This window comes from Perissodus microlepis, chromosome 9, assembly GCF_051167445.1.
Source record: "Perissodus microlepis isolate ML-2025 ecotype Zambia chromosome 9, ASM5116744v1, whole genome shotgun sequence".
NCBI lineage: Eukaryota > Metazoa > Chordata > Actinopteri > Cichliformes > Cichlidae > Perissodus > Perissodus microlepis.
Window position 1 is genome coordinate 20,218,156 of NC_140469.1, and position 23,180 is coordinate 20,241,335.

Consider the following 23,180-nt stretch of genomic DNA (forward strand, 5'->3'; position numbering starts at 1 on the left):
CGTCCGGATATTATTTACGGCGATTACAATGTTTTATATGCGAAATGAGAGCGAAATGTGCACTTGCATGTGTATATGCGAGAACTGGCAAGTTGGAGAAAACGCATCTGTCAGCGTTGGAGGGGTTCCCGAAACGTCACATCCAAGGACGCTGGAAGGAGCTGGTTTAGATGTGTGCGCTACAGAGACGGAGCAATCCGCAGTGCCTTCACTGATCTCCAAACCAAAGATCATCACTACTGATTACAACCTGAAGGGATACTGCAGGATTTAAAATATCTCAGCCATGAAGCGCGGACTCCTACTTATCCATTTGTTAATGGTTTTCCCTCTCATCACTGGCTCACCTTTTCAGTACAGCATGTTTCAAGGAAACGCATATTCTGGCGCCGAAACGAGACAAAGAAACAAGTAAGTAAACTGGACATCAGTTATTGAACTCATGACTGCAAGTCAGTGAAGTACTCTTTCTTTTCTGTGCGTAACTTTGCATTTAATTGTTCGTGCATACGCACGCGGGCTTTTGCTGCACACCAGGAGTGATTAACAAGTGATTTTGTGCAGAAACTGGTGCGCCTACGTTGTGCACAAGAACGTGAGCTGCGCTGTGGTGGGAGGCACTGAGAGCTTCGTACAGCCGGAGGTTTTACCGTGCCCGCCGGAGCTGCCAAACTGTGCGCAACAAGTGATGTAAGTTCCCAGAAGTGCTGGATATTAGGTGGAGGGCGGCAAATTCTTTGTTTTTGTCAGTTTTTTCTTCTTTCTTTTTGTCTATTTATTTTGTTATATGAAGCAATACTTTTGTTACTGTCTTACAATAGGCAATCAGGGAATACTATGAATGGCTTTATTTGTTTCTTTGGGTGTTTTTAACTGTTGATAAAAAAATAAAAATAAATAAGAAAGCAAAACGTAAGCAAAATATCAGAATTAGCAAGCAAAAATTTCCCATCCAGCCTTCACTGGTTATAGAAAGGCAGACATGGGCTGGCATTTCTCTGACTTCCCCTTTGTTTTGCTTTACTGTTTATTGAGCAACCAATACGCCAGTGACATGTAGTTAATCATGGGTGACAGAACCAGCAGTTTTCGTGAGTGGAACTGGTGGGAACTGAGTCCTGCCAACTGCATGATTAATGAAACGAGCAGACTGGGGTTTGTCTAGTCTTAATTAGCAACAAGTTTACTTTGTATTGCTGAGAAGAAGAATAGCAAGAAATCTTATTTGTCTGAATATGTTTCTAGTAGATTTTTGCAATATTACTTTATACTAAAGTCTTATGTTCCCAGATATCAAACGCACTTTAGACCGACGTACAAGATTGCCTACAAGACTGTCACAGAGCTGGCGTGGAGGTGCTGCCCGAGGTACCAGGGCCATGACTGCATGGAGTTGAAGGACACCAAGCCAGTCCAAACAGAGCGTTTGCCTCAAGCTCCTGCTGCCTCTGGACATTTTCCAGCCCCATATGGTGAAAGACTTGTCTGTAACATAAGAAAGTCTTGCATTAAAATATACAAAATAAAATGAAACAGTTTAAAATGCTTTGCTAACCATCTCTCTTTAATTTTATTGCTCCAATTCCAAAACCATGAACAGATGGCCAGAGTAACCATCCGCGGGGAGGGCAGGGGCAATTTGGAGGTCAAACAGGTCACAGAACACAACATGGTCAAAGAGAATCTCAAAGCTCCCAACACCTGGAGGAGGAAGTGCAGCGACTATCACAGATGGTTCTGGACATGCAAGCAAGAATGACAGACCTGTCCTCGAACCTGAGAGTGGATTTCCAGGAGGATGCCAGTAAAATGCTGGCTACACTGCTGAATAACGTCAGACAGCCTGCCAGTGTACAGGGTGCAGGGACCGAAACCATTCAGGTACAAGGCTTCTCTTTTGACCACAGCACAACACCAATGGAGGATGTCATGAACAAGATTAACCGGGTCACAGATGATCTTGAGTCCAAGTGCAATACCTTGGATGAGCTGCTGGGTCGCGTCAACCATCATGATGGACAAATTCGTCTATTAATGGATGCCCAGACCCCTCTGTCCACGGCTTCTTCTGCTCCTTCTATAGATGATGCAGACCTGCGGGCCTACCTGGACGATAAAATCAGCGCCCTGAGAGATGAGCTGATGGAGGGAATGGATATTAAAATGGCAGATTTGAAGAACTCTTGTGATTATAAAATTCTGTCAGTTCAGGAACATTGTGAAGGACAGGAAGCCAACTACCTCAGTCTGGCTGAGCTCATGGATTCAAAGGAAACTGACCTCCGCAATGAGATCCAAGACCTTAAAACCAAGCTGTCTGTTCCGGGGAATGAAAAGCAAGTATCTGACTCTGTTCTGGCTCAGCTGGAACACTTTGAAGTTCGTTTGAATACCACAGAGAAGTCTTTAATTGCACTGAGCCACTTTGTAGAGGAGAAGTTGAGAAAAGAAAGGGAAGAAGTTGTCAAAGACCTGAGGGAAACTATGGACAATGAACTGTCCTCCATGGAGGACAGACTCTCAGCTCTGTTGATTAAAACAACCTCCAACTCCCCATCTGGTGGTGAGCCAGAGAGTCCTGACGTTCAGCAGAGAGACATGAACACTCTAAAGGACTCCGTTCAGATTCTGGAGAATAGACTCGATCTTTTGAACCAAAAGTGCTCAAAAGAGTGCCCAGATCATGTAACTGTTGTTGAAAACCTCAAGCAAGACTTCCACAGTTTCACAAACTCTGTAGATGCTATGGAGACTAATCTGATAGTCCAGAAAAGTGCCATCACAGCTTTGGAGGGGCAACTCCTCAACTACAGCAATATAATTGAGAATGTAAAGGGTGAATTAAGCTACCTTAAAGGCGGTGAGAACCAGCAGTCTCAGACTCTCAAATGCTTTAACTCTAGCTGGGATCAGGTTAAAATGGAAACTGAACAGGAGGCCAGGGATCTTTTGGCGCTCCACAGAGCCCAGCACCAGAAACTAAGAGAGCGACTAGATGAGCTGGGCAGGGAGGTGGAAGCCGAGGCCGATCAATGCAGGGAAAAGGCACAAGATGTAGAGAAGGAGATTGCCGACATGGGCAGTCGTATTGTTAATGTGGAGAATTTATGCAGCAAGCTGGATCCTATCTCCACTAATCTCCAGAGCATCAAAGAGGGGCTGAACATGCACGTCACTGGTTTGTGGAATTGTGTGAATCAGCTGAACGGCACAGTAAGAGCTCATGCACAAGACATTGGAGGACTGAGGGGAATCTGTGAGACTCTCGAAAAACACATTATAAATATGGAGAGAGACCTCCAGCCTGGTAATGAAGGTAAGATGCCTGTGCTGTAATCCAAACACACTTTTCATTGCCTTAAAGTATGACTGATTCAATTCTTCTTATTTTAAATATTTGATTCCTCCAGCAAAAAAACACACCCTTCACCAGTCAGTGGATTCCACATTATCGCTAGTTTTACATGCTTGCATTAATCAGTCTTTTGGACATTACTGGATCCAGTTTGGCCTAAAGTAGAAATACTGAACAAGCAAGCAGCTTTGAAATGTGGAAATTAGGCTCAATTTGTCCTTTTATGAAAAAGTAAGATGACTGATGCCATCTTTATATTCTACAACCACATCCTGAACTGGTTCATAATAAACAAACAGTAGTGAATTGGTTTTGTGACTTTAAAGTGGGTTCATGAGCTGATGACAGTTTTTATTAGTTCCAAAGAGACATCGATAAGGGGTCGCTGACTTCCTGTCAGCAGTGTCAGTAATTGACATTTCATTACCAAATCACATGGCTTAATTTTACTTATAGTTGTAAAAGTCCATCAGTAGAATCGGGCACACTGATTTTTTTGGACGACGCCCATCCATAACACCGATGCTGCTGATGTCCTTTTCAGTTTACTATAATACAGGTAATGTCTGAGTTCAAAGATGGATAGACTAGCTTTAAACTAGTGAATCTGAATAAATCATAAACATTTTTTAAATTAGGAAAAGAAAATGTAATAGTTTGTCATTGCTATTATGCTGACCTTTAAATAATATTCAAGTTGTTATTTATTAGTGAAATAAATTGTGGAAGGTGGGGGCAAATTTCTTTTTTAATCATTATTCTGAAATGGTGCATGCCACAAAAAGACTGAGAGCCACAGCTTTAAATGGAAAACCATCCAGATTCTCTGGGTTAACCCTTGTGTTGTCCTGGGGTTATTTTTGACCCCAGGATGTATGGACATTACAAGGGTTGATTTTATTAATTATGCATGGACACGTCAGTGGTCGAAGCCTGAGATGGCAATGAAACAGCTACACTTAATTTCAGCCTTTTAGCTTGATTACTAACCTGGAACTCATTTGTTTATCCCGGACTGACTGTATACCAGAGAATCTGTACCACTGGAGTGTGTTTCAGTCTGCGAGTGAGGGGAAGTTGGATTTTCACTTGACCGTGTTCTCAGTTAAAGCAGGCGGGCCTGATTGAAGACACATGGTTCATTTAATAGACCCCACTTGTGTTGAGCAATGCTTTGGCATAAAGAAATATTACTCACCAGGCTTATTTGTGCATCCAAGTGTGCATTTATTTGTATCTGTGTGTTTGCCCATAAACTCTGTACCTGCGTGCATTTAAATCTTTGGGTGTGTTATGGTTTTATTGCAATAAGTTAGAACATCAGGGTGATCTTGTTCACTTAATATTTGGTGCTGCGTGGTTTGTTGGGCTTTGTTGCTGTGAACATGTCTGAGAGTATAGATTTTCATATTGGTGCATATGTTGCATACTTTTTGCCTGAGTCTGCTCATTAATGGCACCTATGAGACTGAGCTGGACTTGACTGACTCTGACAGTTTCAATTATGAACTAGAAGCACGCCCATAACGTTTACGAGCTGGGACTTCTCCTCTGGGACCAGAAGTTACCGGTTTACAAGGAGGTGATGCAGCAAAAATATTCTTGGCCAGAATATAAATGTAGGTCATCTGGAATAAAGCAGCACTAGTTCTTGTTCTGGGTCCACTCCAAGTCAAACCAGAGGTTTTGTATCTGATTTATAGTCAACTCTCACGTGCCAATTTTCACCAAATAGTCTCTAACGACTGAAAATGTTGTCACTCCACGTGGTTTGTGTTGTAATATGTCACTGGGAAGTTGGAATGTTGTTCATGATTTCCACTCAAAGAGACATTCGAGGCCACTTTGTGCTTGGCTCTCAGTTTGTGTTTGCTCTGTGAGCTACCTTGTACTGCCTCGCACTGCTTATCTGAAGAGCATGGAAAATGCTCTGTCATAGAGACACACAGATTACCAAGGCCCTCTCGGGGACTGCTCTTTCTTTCACAGCCAAGAGCATCAGCGTGTGCAGATTAAGTGCTGCTCGCAGTCTTTGCAGTGCTGCTACTTTCTTTTTGCTTCTTACTCGTCAATCTCATTTATGGAGTTCTCACATTTTTAACTTCCATGGTTGAGCTCATTTCCTGTTGAAATAAACACAGAACGCTGTGAGCTCCTCTGAGGTCCCACAGGCCATCTGTCAAGATGTTTACCATGATGTCATACAAGTTGTGAACCTTAAAAAGAAAGAGCTGTAATGTGTCATTTCTTCACTGCATACTAACCATGACATGGATGTTGTCCATTCAACAGTGAGCTCCATATTTCTCAAGGGAGTCCATTGCACTTTTTCTTATCTCTTCAAAGCTGAGTAGCCACTAAGGATCAAAGTAAGTGTTTGCGCTAGTTATAAGTTTATTACAAATATAAACTTTACATTCCCCTTTTGGAATTTTTCCCCTTATTTTTATTTCAGTTGACTCTTGGGTTTAGTTTTTAACGAAAAAAATTTTGACTTGATTGTTGCTAAATTCAGCTTACAAAAGCCCTGAAGACTGCAAGCTAGTAATCACGCATATAAACACTGCATGATTGTAATTATTTAACGAACCTGGCTTTACAAATGTTGTCTCAAGCGATGCAGCTTCATTGGATGTTAGGAAAAATGAATGTAAATATAAGTTTTTGTTTAGGAGAGATTTAACTCGCAGTTATGAGCTGTTGTTTGCTCCTTTTAGAGCTCTGCATTTTATCTGTGCGTCACGTGCCCATCCTCTCCGTTCTCTCATTAACTGAATATATTTAGTAGATACGTGTCAGCATTCACAGTGCTGTGCAAATGTCTTGGGCTACGCTTCATTTCTTCTTATTTTGCCTCCAATGAACCAGACTTGATTGTAATTTTTAAAGAGTTGTTAAGGAATAGTTCTCAAGGCTTTCTGGAGTTTTTTTGATGGCCATTGGGTGCTTTTTCAATCATTTTCAATCCAGTCCTTGTACCTCAACGTTTTCAGAGAAACATAGGTTTGTTTGGTTTTTTTTAGCCATCCAATTCAAGTTGATCCAATACTGTTCCTTCAAGCCTCATCAGAAATGGTCTCAGTGGAAGGATGGCTGTCAAGAAGCCACTGACAGCCATCCTTCCATTCTTAAGGAAGTGAACTCGGGAGCTGAGGTGCCAAATTACACAAGAACTGGACTGAAAATCAGTCGCAACAGGTTTTATGGAATGATGATTCCAAGTGGTTGTTAGCTTGTACAGATGCGGTCAGAAAAGAAGAAGACACTGTAAAACGTGGTGGATGCGCTGTCATGGTTTGGCGCTGCATTTCAGCCTTTGGTGTTGGGGATCTGCTCCAAATTAATGGAATAATGAACACAGAAAAACACAGTTTGAACCACCATGCAATATCAAATAGACTAAAGGTGGTAATAACAAACATAGCCGTTAAAGTTGGAATTGTACAAACACTGTTTTTGCCTTATATACTGTATTGCCATGTATGTCTGCATATTTAAACATACCCATTTCCCCATAATTCCTTGCGTTAAAACACATCCTTTTCATGTGTTTGACAAGGAGATCTGAGATTCTTAAAGTACAGCTCTATTATGGAAACCTCTTGAGATTAGAAAGCATGCTTTCCTGATTGTGACAAGGCTTGTGGTTGGTGCTTGTAGTTTAATGACCTGTTAGAGATAAGGCACACACACTCTGGTCAGCGGTCAAATATGATAACCCCATGAACCAAAAGCAAGATGGAACCTGTAGAAAAGCCCCCAAGAAAAACACAGTCCTCACTGTTTGTGTGCTGCTGTCTGTGGCTGCTCATGTATGCTTCATTGTTCTGGTGGAGGAGGTGTGACATTATTTCCGACAGAAATGTTGTGCAACAACCCCTTTTTTTGGGTACTTTAAGCATGAAATTCTTAGGCTGGATTTATTGATTTCTAAATCATATCCTTAAAGGCTTAATGTGTTTTTGGTGAGTCATAAAGTCAATGAGCACCAGATTGCAGTTATTACAATGCGGTATGTAATGTGGAAAGTGGCAGTTCTTGTGACACAAGTGGCTGTTGAAGCCTGGATCAGGCAGTTAAGGGAATAACAGCAGAGGGAGGATTTCCCATGCTGCTTTGGTGGAGGAATGAAAATCTGTGGTGTATGGTAGATCAAGCTGCATTTGTTTACAGCTAATCTCTTTCATCGGGACAAGCATTTTCGTGTGCAGGCATACATCCTTTTATCCTTGTAACACTGCGTCTGAAAACGCTTTACAGTCCCTCAGATCAAACATGACTCTCCAGAGAATCTACCTCGCCCTGTACGAGGAGCGACAAGACCAAGAAACACAGACCAGTGAAACAGTGCACATTCACAGACACACACCCCCTGTGCTGTTTTACTGCCACGGGCTGGTCTCTCTGCACATGTTGCATTTAACAAGCAGATTTCTCTGGCTTCTGCAGTGAACGATCCTTTTCCCCGGGGTGAGGGGATAAGCTGTGTGGCGATTGAACATGTGGCCGTATCTTGGTATGCTGCTGGTATGTCTTTTATGTGCTGGTTTTCCTTTTTGGTAGAGCAACTTAGATGTTGTAGACCAAAGAGTAACAATAATGAGTAATGTGCCTGAAGCTGGAAAGATCACTAGATGATAAACACCAACGGTTCACCTAACCTGTAGGTTAGTGAATGCACCAAGATGTGTGGTTTTGGTAAATGATGGATAATGGGGTATTAGTCTCTTTTTTTTCTTTTTTTTCTCTGCTAATGTCTTTAATAACAAGCTCAGATAATCACTTGCTGCTAGCCTGTTAATGAGGGTCAGCAGTAGCCGTACTTTAATCATGAAAACAACTGCAGGTTTCTTGGAAGTCAAAAAACTGAATAAACAATGTTTAACATTTCTATGGACTGTCAGGCGTTACTGCTGGAAACACACTTTAGTGTTGCTTAATGTGAAACCCATATGGTGGAAGCACAACCAGGAGCATCTTACCGTGTACTTTCATATATGCTTTATAAAGTTTACTGCCATCCAAACTCCTGATCTCTGCACTCAGCCATTGGCAACTATCGAAAAAAGGGTTGGCGTACCCACCCTTTGGTTTGTGAACTCTATATACATTATACATGCTTCCCATAGGCAAAAAGAGATATATTAGAGAGAGAGATATGAGAGAGCACAGCATAAATTGTATTGCTATGCTTTATCAGCTTCATCTGAAGCCAGATGACACACACCAATTAGTTAAACAGCAGGCATGTCTTCTTGCTTCAGATAAAACTGGCACATTCATCAGACTGCAACGCTTTCGCCTGTTCGCCCTTTGTCAAGAATACAGGTGGGCAGGATCATGTGTGGGATTTCTGTTTAATTGTTTTTATAAAGTTTGCTTTCTTCTGAATCACCTACTGTTCTTTCAGGTGTGCAGACATTTCTCATTAGGCACTCAAACACTTAAGCATTCTTCCAGTAAGCACCAGTACCAGAAATATAGTTGAGAGGTTCAGTTCAATAACTCAGATTTGTTGGTACAACATGTAGCTGACAGCTGGCAGCACTGGCCTGCCACTCAGAGCACCCACGCCCTTAATCGTGCAATTTTTACCCTCATAGTTAAGCAGTTGCGTTTTACAAAAATACGCCCTGCCTTCAGTTGTCACGAACAAGAAAATTAGCAATAACAAAGCCATTTTCTCTTTTGTACCAGATTATAAATATATTTCCTTCTGTGGTAAAGTTGGACATTTTAACACGGGAATCTAAAACCACTGCTTCCACCAAAGGAGGTCTAGGAACCAAGTGGTTCAAGTGTCAAAAAAACTGACACCAGCACAGCACCACAGCATTGCTTGGCCCAAAGTTGAAACTGCTGTTCTCAGTGGCTTTGGGAGGGGGTTCTACAAAAATACACTGATGATTTGCAGTTGCAGCCTACAGATTCCACCCAGCATGACTTTCTTCCCTCGTAAAGTATCCCAACTTTTGCTACATAAGGATAAGTAACGATTGGTTCTCTAAACCTACCAAAAACTTGGCAATTGACTTGCTTATGGAGTCGGCCTCAAGTGTAAATGCTGCAGTTTTGGCATTTTGTGTTGGATTCGTTTTTATGCCCAGAAATTGCCACTTCATCAGTGTGCAGGATTGCTTATTATGCATCAGTCACATTTCTGTATTTTATGTGCATGTACATATAGCAGTAGATGTAGCTTTTATATTAGATGGTATAAAAAATTATACCATCTGAAAATTATAACCGGTTTTATATCAGGAGGTGTTAATCATCTTATTATAGCAGATTTCTGTTCACAGACATGCTCTACTCACTGGACACTTTATTAGGAACACCTGTTTATCTGATCAATCCAACTATCTAATCACACTGGACCAACTCACTGTTTTTAGGCATGCGGGCATGATGAAGATTGCCTGCTGAAGTTCAAACCCAGCATCAGAATGTGTCTCTGAATGGGATGGTTGTAGGTGCCAGACAGGCTCGTCTGAATATTTCAGAAACTGCTGATCTGCTCTCTAAGACTTAAAGAAAATGGTCAGAAAAAGAAAAAACTTAGCAGCAGTTCTCTGGGTGAAAGTGTCTTGTTGATGTCAGAGGTCAGAGGAGCGTAGCCAGAGTGCTTCAAGCTGACAGGAAGGAAATAATAACTCAAATAACCACTCATTACAACGAAGGTATGCAGAAGAGCATCTCTGAATATACAAGACATTGATTCTTGAAGCAGATGTGCTACAGAAGCAGAAGACCACTCTGGCTGCTACTTCTGTCAGATAAGAACAGGAAGCTGAAGCTACAGTTGACACAGGCTCAACAAAACTGGAACAGTGTTTTCCGATCTGATGAATCTCCATTTCTGCTGCAGCATTCTGATGTTAGGGTCATAATCTTGCATAAACAGCATGAACCATCCTGCCTTATAGCTACAGTGCAGGTTGGTGATGGTGGTGTAATGGTGAACCTCTCCATCCCTTTATGAATACACGGTGTCCATCTTCTGATGTCTGCTTTCAGGAGGATAAAACAACATCAAATCCCAAAGTGATTTCTTGAACATGACAAGGAGTTCTAGGCACACAAATGCCCTCCACAGTCACCAGATGTCAACCCAGCAGAGCACCTTTGGGATGTCCTGAAACAGGAAATTCACATCATGGATGTGCAGCTGGCAAATCTGCAGCAACTGCTCAGTGCTGTCATGTTTAACAAGGACCAGAATCTGAGGAAAGATACCAACACCTTGCTTAAAATGTGCCATGAAGAATTAAGGTGTTTCTTAAGATAAAGTAGCATCAAATGTAATATTAGAAAGATGACTGCAAGAATGTGCCATTGAGTTATAGGCATGATGTTTAACAAATCAGTTGGTTGTGTATCGTCTCTTAAAGCATCTGCCCTCCAGACATGTGTTTTTCACTGACCTTTAGCCTTTCCCCATCCCTCACTCCATATCTATTCTATTCAGGTGCTCCGGTTAGAGTGTTTGACACAAGACAGCCCCAGGGGTCAAGTAAAGGGCCCAAGGTATTTGCTGGCCCCATGAATACCTCACTCTCAGAGCTGCCTGTGATGGAAACCGGAGAGGCGGGACCCCCCGGAGAGATGACTTCATCCAAGTTGCCCAAAGGAACAGATGGGATCATGATGCCTGTTCAGGGTTTTGCTGGAGCTCCAGGTGAGACACAACCACAACCGTACATGCAGTACACAACATTGTTTCGCGCAACTTATGTTTTTGTTTTATTTCATAGCATCCCCACAAAAACCCACCGACATCCTCCAGACCAGAACTCATGTGAGCTCAGGTAAGTGTTCCTTTTTAAATGTCCTGCATTACAGCCGAGCGCATGAAGAGTGAATGAAGCTGTTTTTATTTGATCAACAGATGTGAGCATGCCTCTCAGACCCCCTCCTCTGAAACGTGTCCTGGCTTCAGGTCAGACTTTAGTGATTATTCAAATTCCTGCCTCTGCTATCGTCATGTTTGGCAGCCTGTGATGTTTCCTTTCCTGTATTCAGGGGAGAAAGTGTCGTTCTCAGCTGGTCTGACCCTTCCACCGTTTCAAGGAGTTGTCGGTATCATCCGATTCAACGAGGTGCTGGTCAATGATGGTGGACATTACGACCCTCAGACAGGTATCTGTTATTTTAGTCTTACCCCATATTTTCCTCTGCATTTATAAATTAGTTGGGGTTTTTTTTTTGTTTGTTGATTTTGATTTTTCATTGATAAATTGTTTAAGCTCAAACTATAAATGACCCAATTGCACCGGAGACACTTTAAATAATTAGACTAGATTTAAATTCCCAGTTTAATTATCAATTAGCTATTGTTGCAGCACATACAGTGGTCGTGATGCACAGCAACTGCTTGTGGCAAAGCAGTGTTGAGCCAAGTGTGTTGGCTCTTTGATAACTTTTTAAGTAATGTAGTTCGAGTTTTAAACACACTTTGAGGTAAGAAGCAAGTCAAAAAAGTTGACAAATATTATTATGAAATGAAACTGGGCTTTTTGGCCCTTTTCCTAAAGTTTAGTGCAAGTGCTACCTTTTTGAATTTGGATAAAAAGATGGTAAATTTTATTTTGCAGGAATCTCTTCATTGATCGGCGTAACTTTGTGCTGAACATTGGGGGGGTCAAGATCTCTGTCTAAATAAATAAATCTGGGTAAATTCCCAGATGATTAAACATGCAACTATTTTGCTGGTAATAACTGAAATGAGTAAAGAAAATCAACAGCCTATTTATGCAAGACAATTCATAATTTTATTGGCGGGGTTATACTGGTTAGGTCTGATTATTGGGGGGGTCATAACCCCCCTAACCCCCCTGAAAATTACGCCCCTGTGTTCATTAATGAAAGACTTTAAATAGTCTTATGAAGTTGCTGAAAATAATCTTGGTGCTACAGGAAAAGCCAAGATTATTAGCCTGAATCCTCTGGAGCTCAGTAACTTTACAAAATTTAAAGCAAATCGATTAAATAGTTGCATAAATATTGAAGTTTGTGCCACTGTGTTTGGTAAGAATCTCAACTAACTGCATCGTTGTGTGTTCTCAGGCATCTTCACAGCTCCGATGGATGGCCGTTATCTGGTGACCGCTGTGCTGACACCCGAGCAAGGAGAGAAGGTTGACGCAGTCCTATTTGTGTCTAGTCGCAGCATCCAGAGGCTGAACTCTGCTGGTTTCATGTCTGGCGTCACAGCTCTGCATTCACACGAACTCTGTAACTGCACCAGTTCAACATCAGCGAGCCTGATTCTTTCACTGAGGCGAGGAGAACAAGTACGACTCGTCTTAAAAGCTGGAAAGCTCGCTGTCTCAGCCTCATCTGAGGTCGTGTCATCTTTCAGCGCTGCGCTTCTCTACCCCAGCACATCAAAACGGTAGTTCCTCTGCTTTCAGAGACAACCGACGCCTTATAGAGAAGTATGGTGCACATTACTGATGACATACTAGAGCTCATTGTAATGTTATAGCTATAATATAATTTGATCTCCAAATAACTGAGATGATTTCACTTCATGAGTATTAATATATAGTTTACACTGCAGTGTTTTTATTGTAAAATTTTAACAGTTCTCAAATATTTGCTTGAGCATGCAAGTGTGTAGCAGTGGAAGTTTCCTCACATTCACAGAGTAATCAAGTAAACCACTAAGTTACTTCTTTTCTACTCTTAGCATCCCCCACGACTTTGAGGTAACAGAGACACACATGCTAAATGTATAAAATAAGTCTCGATCATCCTTTAAATAAAGTCTTTCTTTTATTAATGCATCATCCAACATGTTTTAACTGTTTCAGTCCTATACATACTTTAAATATACTACTATGCATTAGTTATGTACAGCAAATCTGCATTTTGACACCTTAAAAAAATTACATTTCTGCTTTTGTATCAGAAATCTGGTCATTCTTTGTGCTCGCACTGTTACATCAACACAAATCCACACAAAGTAATCACAGCGATCTACAGAAAAGAACTCAAAGCAGCAGAAACTTTCCTTACTCTAAAGGGAAAATTACCTTAAGAAAACTAAAAAAAATACTGTGTTCTCTTCACACAAAGTTTATTACTTTCATAGAAAGAGTGCAATAAATTTTACTGACAGTAACGTCTGCCAAAACATCAGTAAAACATGAAAAATTAAGTGAAAATAAAATGATTTTCTAGTAGCAGCATTTTTTTTTTTAATTACAGTAATACAGTTAAACCCAAGCAAATCATTTCACAATTTTCTTCTTAGCATATTAATGCAAAATCCTTCAGCTTTTTAAAACTACACATTAAATAAGATTGTTATAAACAAAATAAGGCGGCAAAAGGATGCTTACACAGCCGTTCTGCATACACCACTAAAATTTGCAAATATAACTCCATGACTCACCCGTACAAAATATTCAAATCATACCCAGTTTACATTTGTGAGTTCCCTTCACATGTAGTCTTCTTGGGTTTGCTAAACTACTTCCAGCATTGCTGATGGTTTCACAACACTCTGTTGTCCTTTTCATTTGTACTTGTGTGCCTTCAATGTGCCCTAAATGTGCTCCAGTTTGTCAAAAATACTCAATCTTTAACGTAAAATTTTCATTCTCAGGAAAAACGTGCAATGTGGTCAGAACCGGTTGTGTTGGTTTAGCTAAAATCTGCTGCGTGCCAGCACACAACGGTGCTTCACAGTCCACAGTGACTGTCTGATCCCGAGGAAAGAAAATCAAGGTACAAAATACAATAACAACGTGGAAAAAAAAAAAGTCTCGTACCCAGAGACTGAGCTCTTACACCACTGACGACCATCAACACCAAAGTTTTGGTTAAACTTGTAAAACACAAAAGTGTAAATAGTCAAAAAAAAGTGTGAAATAAAACGGCAGCAGTGCTGGAAGTAGACCAGAGGTGCACAAGGAGACGACCTTGAATGGGAAATTGTCCAAATTTAGATAAGGTGCAGTTTTTTTAAAATTGTGCATGAAGTCGCAGGACTTTGTGATCACGCTTCGTATGTCGCACAACCTGATCACACCAACTGTTATAGCTCCACTGTCTATACAAGTCCTTAAGAAACTTCTGCTCCTGTAAGGAAAACTTTGCAAAAGCTTTCAGGATAAAGTTTTTTTCTGTGAAGTTAAAATAATGAGGCGCATGAAGGAAATATATTTGCAATATGGAGTGAATCAATACTCCAAACTGTCTTAGTGGTCTACAAAGCTCTCGGACATGTGAACGTAACTGGCATTAAGCCTTTGCAGAGTCAACAAAATAACCAGAGTTAAAGTGTTCGGGGGTCTGGTAGTCCAAGTTAAAGCAGCTCCTCGAGGCACACCTCAGCGATGGGCTCTCTCCAGTAAGAGAAGGAGCTGAACTCTGGGCAGCTGAAGGTGGCGTTGTGTTGTGTACTCCGCAGAGGGAAAACATGTTCCACCAGCTCACTCAACCGGCTGTATCTGCCAAAAAACAAAACCGCAGCAGTGAAAACAATGACCATCTGTCTGAGAGAAACAGCTGGCAGACACAAACTGACTCCAGGGATGGGTCGCCTACTTACGATGTTTTATTGCCTTTGGCTTGTTCGAGGATCAGCTCCCCCTTGGGATTCACTGTGAATATTCGGCACGCAGGAACGCCCACTTTCTTATAGGCAAACACATCCTTGTATACAAAAGAAAAATGAGAAAAAGTATAATTTCATTCATTTATCATAAGAATTCAGTCAGATCTAAAAGAGAAAAACCTCAAAAGTACTAACAGCACAGGGACAAAATTGAGAAACTCACGCTTTCTCTGTTTCCAAAGGCAGCATAGAAGGGGTGTGTGTTTGGGAAGAACAAGTTCTTGATGTCTGTCAGGCATTCGATTTTGAACTTCTCAGGCTTCTTTTCTATGATTTCTCTAACAAGAAAAGAATGAATTAAAGAATTAACCTCAGTCCTTCTGCTGCTGGAGTGTCTTTCTTTTAACTGAGCTAATTTTTCATGACTTTCAAACTCACTGAATGACTGAATCATCTAATGAGCAGCCACAATGCACGACACCGACAGGAGTTAAACTTTTCATTTTAATGATGCAGGCTAAAGATAATTGCAGGTTTTGTTTTTTAAAGTTTCTGGTCATCAGCTGCTCCACAGTGTGAGAACGTGTGACTGGAGCTAAAATAACATTTCATTAAAGGAAAAGAAAAAGCAAAATGATTGTAATTTGCATTGTGATAAAAGGCTTCCTCTATAACTCTGTTTTATAGTCACTGTAATTCTCTTGGGAAGCGCAAACATTTATTTGTGCATCTTAAATCATGTATTCATTCTCAGCTATTCAAATAGCGCTGTTGACTGGAACAAGCAGTACATAAGAAAAGGAAGGTTTTATTTTCTTACCTGTGGAAGGCTGAGAAGAGGCTGCTTGGGGAGAGGAGGAGGGGTCCCTGAGGCAGCAGAGTCCCTCTGTCGTTCACCCAGTGCAAATACCCTCGAGTCATGTCAGCCATGCCGATGGCTCGAGCCGAGCAGTACAGGAACTTGTAGCCATTCCTGCAGTGGAAAGATGTTCATGTTACTTGTTGACGTCTTTGTGGCCTAACAGAGTGTAGTCATGGAAACTGTTACTGTTTCTTACTCATGCACTGAGTGGTAAAGCTTAGCAATTCCCTGGTGGGTCCAGTCTTTACCAAGCTGAGGTAGAATCTGACCAAACACATCTGATCTGTGGGGAAAGTAGATGTAAAATACTATAACAGAGCTGAGCATAAAAATGATGAGTGGAATAGATACTGCAGATCCATATTTGATGACTGAATGCTGCGCATTATCAAACAAAACAAATTAGAGAAGTTTACCATCATAACACTCCAACCTGTACACTCAAGTATAAAAAATTAAAATGTCAATACATGTAAAACATCCGTGATTAATTAAAATGAGACATTAAAGCTCAGAGGGCATATTCACCTTTAAAATTGGTTAAAATAGTGCTTATTACTTCAGACTGTATTTAAAACACCACAAGTCACAAAAGTGTAGTGAGCCTGATGAGGACACTGCACCCTGAGAGAGTAGCGATTGATCAATAACAAGTTAAATAGGTAAAGAAAACACAACTTTATCATCTATTTTACACTAACTGGCACTAAATGAACTTCTTTATTTAGATATTAAACTAGAGATTGAGACAAGCATGTTAGGAAAGTGTTTAAATACTACAATGATACACAAAATCTGTTTGTCCACAAACTCCTCCAAACTTGGCACACAGGTACATCTTTGGCCCCTGGAGGTTCTCATCTATATCATATATAATGGTGTCATCCTGATGCATAGCAACCACCTCATAATGGGCTAAAATGGCCTGTTTTTAGCATTTATGCATCTATAGCACCAAATAAACAGAACTCTTGCCTCCGTGTCTTTTACTGGTCCAAGTGACAAGGTTTGTGCTTAGCAATGTGAACTCCACATGAAGGCTTGTCTATTGACCTCTAAAGTCTGAGCAGAGAAACTGCAGTTCTGACTGTGCAGAAAGGCAAATTAGTACCCTCTTAGCATGCCGTTGCTGATAAATATTTTGCCCTGTGCACTCTACTATATGCCGTAAAGCATATAAGACTCAAAACACTCTGAAATCTCATGAAATAAAGACAATACAAAGTATTTATTTAAGTATACTTATTCCCCATACTTGGTGATGGTCCCATCGATGTCAGAAATGATGACCTTGTCGTCCCAGTTCCACAGGTAGATGGTCCCTGCACAGCGACACGTTCCCTGGTACTGAGTGGTTATGCTAAAGGTCATATCATTTGGCCCCTCTCTTAACTTCAGGCTGGCCTGTAAGAGACACAATGATTAAAGTTTTCTTTTAAACACAAATACTGCACCAAAAAGTGTGAAAGTGAAGTATTACTTGCAATATAAGATACCTTCCACTACATGAGTAACATATAGGGCTGCCACGATTAGTCGACTAGTCACGATTACGTCGACTATCAAAATCGTCGACGACTGATTTAATAGTCGACGCATCGTTTGAAGCTTTGTAAGATCACAAAAGACGCAGGAATAAGTAGTAGGATTTAAGAGTGTAATAACGGACTGAAACAGAAGATGGCAGCACTGCATGTACAAGGATGCCAGCTGCCGTTAAACCCCAAAGAAGAAGAAGAAGAAGCAGTGTCCCAGAATTCATAGCGCGGCCCAGCTCAGTTTCCAACAATGGCGGCAGCTAGTTAGTTTTAATATTACTCTTATTATTCTTTCTGGGTCACAAAATAAACGTTTAACATATTTTCAGGCGAGAATGTAGCTGTGTAAACCTCAAATATCTGCTCAGTTTATCAAGACACCACATATTTTCAAAAGCGCTCCGACGTTTTGGGAGACGTCTGTTACCCACTAGCTCGATAGCTAGCCGGGGGCAAGGCTAACTAGAGCCCGTGAGAGCACCGGACTCCCGGCAAATCGTTTTCAAACCCACTGCCGTCTTTCGCAACTCAGGTTAAATATATATAAGTCACTTAGACAACTTAAAATGTTATTGTTTGGCTTTTTATAGTATTTTATTTGTTCCTGGGTAAATCGGTTTGGCTGAGATTAAAGTTATAGTTTTTACACAGCTGAATAAACGTCAAGCAGACAACTGATTATCAGAAGTGTGAGACACTCGAGAATTTACTCCGGTGTCCTGTTATATTTTAGATAGCAAGGAGTTTATTAAACTTCACCGAAACAATCTGCAAATGTCATTAAAATTTAATAAACTATCATCTTGTCTTTATTTTTAGTTAGCACATACCTTAAACACTTACAGCTGTAAGCTAATGATAGTTACATAAGAGCAGATGCCGCTGTACGTTTTACGTCCAGTGGATGATGATCTGATTAGTCGACTAATCGCAAAAATAATCGGTGACTAGTCGACTATCAAAATAATCGTTTGTGGCAGCCCTAGTAACATACTGAGCTTGATAAGAATGCTGGATATAATACATATTTGTTCATTTAACATCCTGCTATTGTGGCCGCTAAATCTTAGCATTTCATTTACCTAATAGAGACCATAAACTTAAATGTAATTTAGTAATAACCATGACAGCAGTAATGGCTGTTGAGTCAATGATGGGATGTTTTGTAAACAAAATAAATGAAATATCTAATCTAGGGCTTTTCTCTGCACTTCACAGAAACAGAAATTAAACGACTCAAATGAGTCTGCTTGTAGTTTTTCCCAGTTAATCACTCAGCGGTGCGAGGTCTTACTATCTGATCGGACGAAAGGCGGAGGGATTTCTTGTAAGAGTGACACGGTTGTGGTGCTTGATTTTCCGTCTGCACGCGCTCAGTAGGTGTTAAAGCAGGAGCCACAGCATTCAGCTCTTTAGTCTCATCATCGCTGGACCACTCTGAAGCTTTCTGCCTGTAGAGGAGAGTACAGTCTGAAGAAGACCAGCAAATGGTGTCAAGAGTAGAGAAAATGGGCCTTGGCCCAGAAAAGAGTTAAGTCATTGTGAAACAATGTCAAAATAGGCACAATAGCAGGACAATTCAGTGACATATTTATGCTATATCAAATATCTTTCAGGGAACAAAACTCCACCTTGCAGCATCATTTATAGTCAAAAAAGGGCAGCAGACCTGCTAATTCATTTACTTAAAGTATTCATTTGCCCTTGACACAGTTTACACTGAAACGGAAAGCACTTTCAATGATTTCTACAATAGTTAAAGATAGAATCTGCTAGTTCAAACTAATGTTTAAACTGTTTTTTGTTTGGTTCCTGGACTCGTACTGATTTAGAGTTATGTAATGACAGCACTGCATGCTGACTAACATGCTAATCCACCCTCTGTGGGACATGTTTACCCAACACTGCTTGTCCTGATGTGTGACTGTAGTGTTGTGAGGAAGCCAGAGCTTTGTTGCTGACTCACTGTGTTTCTGGGGCCTGGTGGAGGGAAGGGCTCTCTGTGGTCAGAGACTCCTGTCTCTCTAACTTGGTCTCTGATGATAACTAAAAAAAGAGGAAGAAATGTTGTTAAATTTATCTTATTGGAAATATAGAAATAAAAAAAACAATGTGCAGTAAAAGTTTGTTTCATAAGGGAGTGAAGAGTCTTTACATAATGATGCAAAGCAGTGAGTGATGTAATGGTTACTGATGCATTTAGGTAACCTGTTTCTCATCTGACTCAAGTCATTTACAATTCAAAATTACTGATTACCGCCCGCTACACTCAAAAATAGGAGTGTCACATATAAAGTAAGAAGTTATTAATTTCATAGAAACACACCTGCTTCACGCTGCTCTTTCTCCAGAACCACCAGCGTCCCGACTTTTTTGGCATTTTCTCCTTCACCCAGGCCTCCTCTGTAGCCTGTCAGTCAAACAACAGAAGCACATGTATAAGTGTGCAGATGTAAGCAGCTAAATCTTAAGACTTTACACTAAAGGATACCTTTGGCAGGTTCTTCTGGAAAGCTTGCATACTGAGTATCAATGGTGCTGCCAGTGTCCAGTTATAATACCTGAAATATAAGGAGGTATAACACCTGGATGTTCCAAAGATTATAAAAAACATTGATGAAACAGTGAACCTGTTGGGTAGCAGGAGGACTCACCTGTTTGCAATTCTGACCACCAAATTAGGATTATCAATAATTGCTGGATTCTCTGCAAAGTCATTGTAGGTTATGATGTGCTCCATGAATTTTTCTGGAAGAAAAAAGATCATCATGAGCCACACTAAAAATAAAGATGCCAACCCATACTGCAAACTAATATTGCAGAGGAGCTGTAAGTGAAAAGCATATACAGGGAGTGCAGAATTATTAGGCAAGTTGTATTTTTGAGGAATAATTTTATTATTGAGCAACAACCATGTTCTCAATGAACCCAAAAAACTCATTAATATCAAAGCTGAATGTTTTTGGAAGTAGTTTTTAGTTTGTTTTTAGTTTTAGCTATTTTAGGGGGATATCTGTGTGTGCAGGTGACTATTACTGTGCATAATTATTAGGCAACTTAACAAAAAACAAATATATACCCATTTCAATTATTTATTTTCACCAGTGAAACCAATATAACATCTCCACATTCACAAATATACATTTCTGACATTCAAAAACAAATCAGCGACCAATATAGCCACCTTTCTTTGCAAGGACACTCAAAAGCCTGCCATCCATGGATTCTGTCAGTGTTTTGATCTGTTCACCATCAACATTGCGTGCAGCAGCAACCACAGCCTCCCAGACACTGTTCAGAGAGGTGTACTGTTTTCCCTCCTTGTAAATCTCACATTTGATGATGGACCACAGGTTCTCAATGGGGTTCAGATCAGGTGAACAAGGTGGCCATGTCATTAGTTTTTCTTCTTTTATACCCTTTCTTGCCAGCCACGCTGTGGAGTACTTGGACGCGTGTGTTGGAGCATTGTCCTGCATGAAAATCATGTTTTTCTTGAAGGATGCAGACTTCTTCCTGTACCACTGCTTGAAGAAGGTGTCTTCCAGAAACTGGCAGTAGGACTGGGAGTTGAGCTTGACTCCATCCTCAACCCGAAAAGGCCCCACAAGCTCATCTTTGATGATACCAGCCCAAACCAGTACTCCACCTCCACCTTGCTGGCGTCTGAGTCGGACTGGAGCTCTCTGCCCTTTACCAATCCAGCCACGGGCCCATCCATCTGGCCCATCAAGACTCACTCTCTTTTCATCAGTCCATAAAACCTTAGAAAAATCAGTCTTGAGATATTTCTTGGCCCAGTCTTGACGTTTCAGCTTGTGTGTCTTGTTCAGTGGTGGTCGTCTTTCAGCCTTTCTTACCTTGGCCATGTCTCTGAGTATTGCACACCTTGTGCTTTTGGGCACTCCAGTGATGTTGCAGCTCTGAAATATGGCCAAACTGGTGGCAAGTGGCATCTTGGCAGCTGCACGCTTGACTTTTCTCAGTTCATGGGCAGTTATTTTGCGCCTTGGTTTTTCCACACGCTTCTTGCGACCCTGTTGACTATTTTGAATGAAACGCTTGATTGTTCGATGATCACGCTTCAGAAGCTTTGCAATTTTGAGACTGCTGCATCCCTCTGCAAGATATCTCACTATTTTTGACTTTTCTGAGCCCGTCAAGTCCTTCTTTTGACCCATTTTGCCAAAGGAAAGGACGTTGCCTAATAATTATGCACACCTGATATACGGTGTTGATGTCATTAGACCACACCCCTTCTCATTACAGAGATGCACATCACCTAATATGCTTAATTGGTAGTAGGCTTTCGAGCCTATACAGCTTGGAGTAAGACAACATCCATGCAGAGGATGATGTGGACAAAATACTCATTTGCCTAATAATTCTGCACTCCCTGTATACCCTGCTTTTCTTTTCAAAATAATTCAAAGCTTTATTTGTTTCGCACAAGTTTAATAACTGATATGGAAAATTACAAAGTGTGACCTTTTGCACATCTGCATTTTCACAAGACCTCAAACATAAACTTCTGTGTTAAATATGTGTCCTTGGCTATATACTTTCAATTTTCAGCTCAAGAGGCTAAAGGCAGGTCAACAGGTAACAAGTGCAACCAGGAGCATGCTCGCTGTTTTTCGACATTCACAGCTGCGTACAATGACTTTGTCCTTCAGGGTGAGACTGTTATTCCTGCTAAAGGAGTTCTACTGTAACATCTTGACAGCATTTAGAGTGACGGTGCATGTCATTGGGTGCTGGCCTGCCCTACACACCAGATTTGCCTGCCTTCAACCTCCCCAAAGTGAAAATAACACACTGGCAGAGATCCAGCACGTAATCCAGAGGGCACAAGGTGTCAGAATCAGACTTCCAGGGAGGGAAAGCTACAGCTACCTTTAGAGATCTCCGAGTTCTCACCGACGCCTCCACACAGTGACAGTGTGACATCAGGCAGGTCTCCAGCAGAGTCAGACAGACACTCAGTGCCACTGTCTGCTGCTGCACTCCCCACTGACTGGGGTGACTGGGATCCAGAGCGTCGTCCTGTCTCCACCCAGTGTTTATTGACCTGTTCTGACTCACTGAAACAAGAGTGCAGGTTTAGACACTAAAATCAGAAAGTAGTTTTCATATTTGTGATTCAAAAGTATACAGTGTTTATTTCACCATGTCTAAGGGTGCAGGACAGAACAGGGTAGCTGAAAGGGTTTCCAGGTATGTACCTTTTTGGGAAGTACCGGGCAGCAACGTCAGGCTCGAGTGCGGTGAGGTCTTCCAGGTAAATATCTTCTGGTCCCTGATGTTGGCTCCTCTTCCTCACAACTTTGTGAAATGAAAACAAAGGGTTGACTTCTTTGAAATTGCTGACTTTTTTTTTCACTTCACTTTCACGTACAAAATGCAGCCCCAGACAGAGTATGAACTCAGGCCGGAACAGAAACCACATCCTTCCTGTCAGCATTCACATACTCTGAATGGGTTCAAGTCAGAAAGAGTGTCTCTGAAAAATTCTCAACTTTTTCTCATCTTGGACTTATTTTTATGGATTGTTTCTTATGATATTTGCTTTACATTTTCAGGGACCAATTTAACAGTTTACTAGCAGCTCTTCTCTCAAAAACGGGGAACTGCTGGGTCTCTTTTTGTAGCCTTTTCTTATCCTTGTCATTAATATTATACTGTGCCAGGGGGGACCAAGTAAGGGAGGACCTCTCTTTGTAATAAAATGAAATGAAAGATTCAAAGCCTCCCTCCTCCTCATCTAAACAATTCTCCTACACTTCTAAGAAGACATGCTTCTGCATCAGAAATTGCAGGAAATCTTTCTCCTGCTAATGATTTGTTTAAACTTTTCTA

The 23,180-nt window shown here is 41.0% G+C and overlaps 2 protein-coding genes across 3 annotated transcripts in view; one reads left to right on the forward strand and one right to left on the reverse strand.

Annotated features, from left to right (window-relative positions):
• emilin2b (elastin microfibril interfacer 2b) lies at window positions 1–14,132 on the forward strand. Its single transcript, XM_084939531.1, has 9 exons — window positions 1–411; window positions 565–690; window positions 1,291–1,472; window positions 1,601–3,316; window positions 10,824–11,033; window positions 11,110–11,163; window positions 11,244–11,294; window positions 11,378–11,494; window positions 12,422–14,132. The coding sequence occupies exons 1-9, from the start codon at window positions 287–289 to the stop codon at window positions 12,751–12,753; spliced, it is 2,913 nt and encodes a 970-aa protein (XP_084795657.1). The 5' UTR covers window positions 1–286; the 3' UTR covers window positions 12,754–14,132.
• Window positions 13,114–23,180, reverse strand: part of LOC146380453 (phosphatidate phosphatase LPIN2-like) — a 21,201-nt gene continuing 11,134 nt past the window's right edge. For both annotated transcript variants that reach the window (XM_084939532.1, XM_084939533.1), the window contains exons 8-20: window positions 22,547–22,646; window positions 22,218–22,405; window positions 19,976–20,069; window positions 19,813–19,882; window positions 19,648–19,731; window positions 19,288–19,367; window positions 18,616–18,772; window positions 17,039–17,187; window positions 15,980–16,066; window positions 15,742–15,894; window positions 15,145–15,259; window positions 14,916–15,019; window positions 13,114–14,814 (exon numbers count right to left, since the gene is read on the reverse strand). In XM_084939532.1, coding sequence (XP_084795658.1) covers window positions 14,670–14,814; window positions 14,916–15,019; window positions 15,145–15,259; window positions 15,742–15,894; window positions 15,980–16,066; window positions 17,039–17,187; window positions 18,616–18,772; window positions 19,288–19,367; window positions 19,648–19,731; window positions 19,813–19,882; window positions 19,976–20,069; window positions 22,218–22,405; window positions 22,547–22,646 — 1,526 coding nt within the window. In that variant the 3' untranslated portion in view covers window positions 13,114–14,669. The remainder of the gene's footprint in view (window positions 14,815–14,915; window positions 15,020–15,144; window positions 15,260–15,741; window positions 15,895–15,979; window positions 16,067–17,038; window positions 17,188–18,615; window positions 18,773–19,287; window positions 19,368–19,647; window positions 19,732–19,812; window positions 19,883–19,975; window positions 20,070–22,217; window positions 22,406–22,546; window positions 22,647–23,180) is intronic.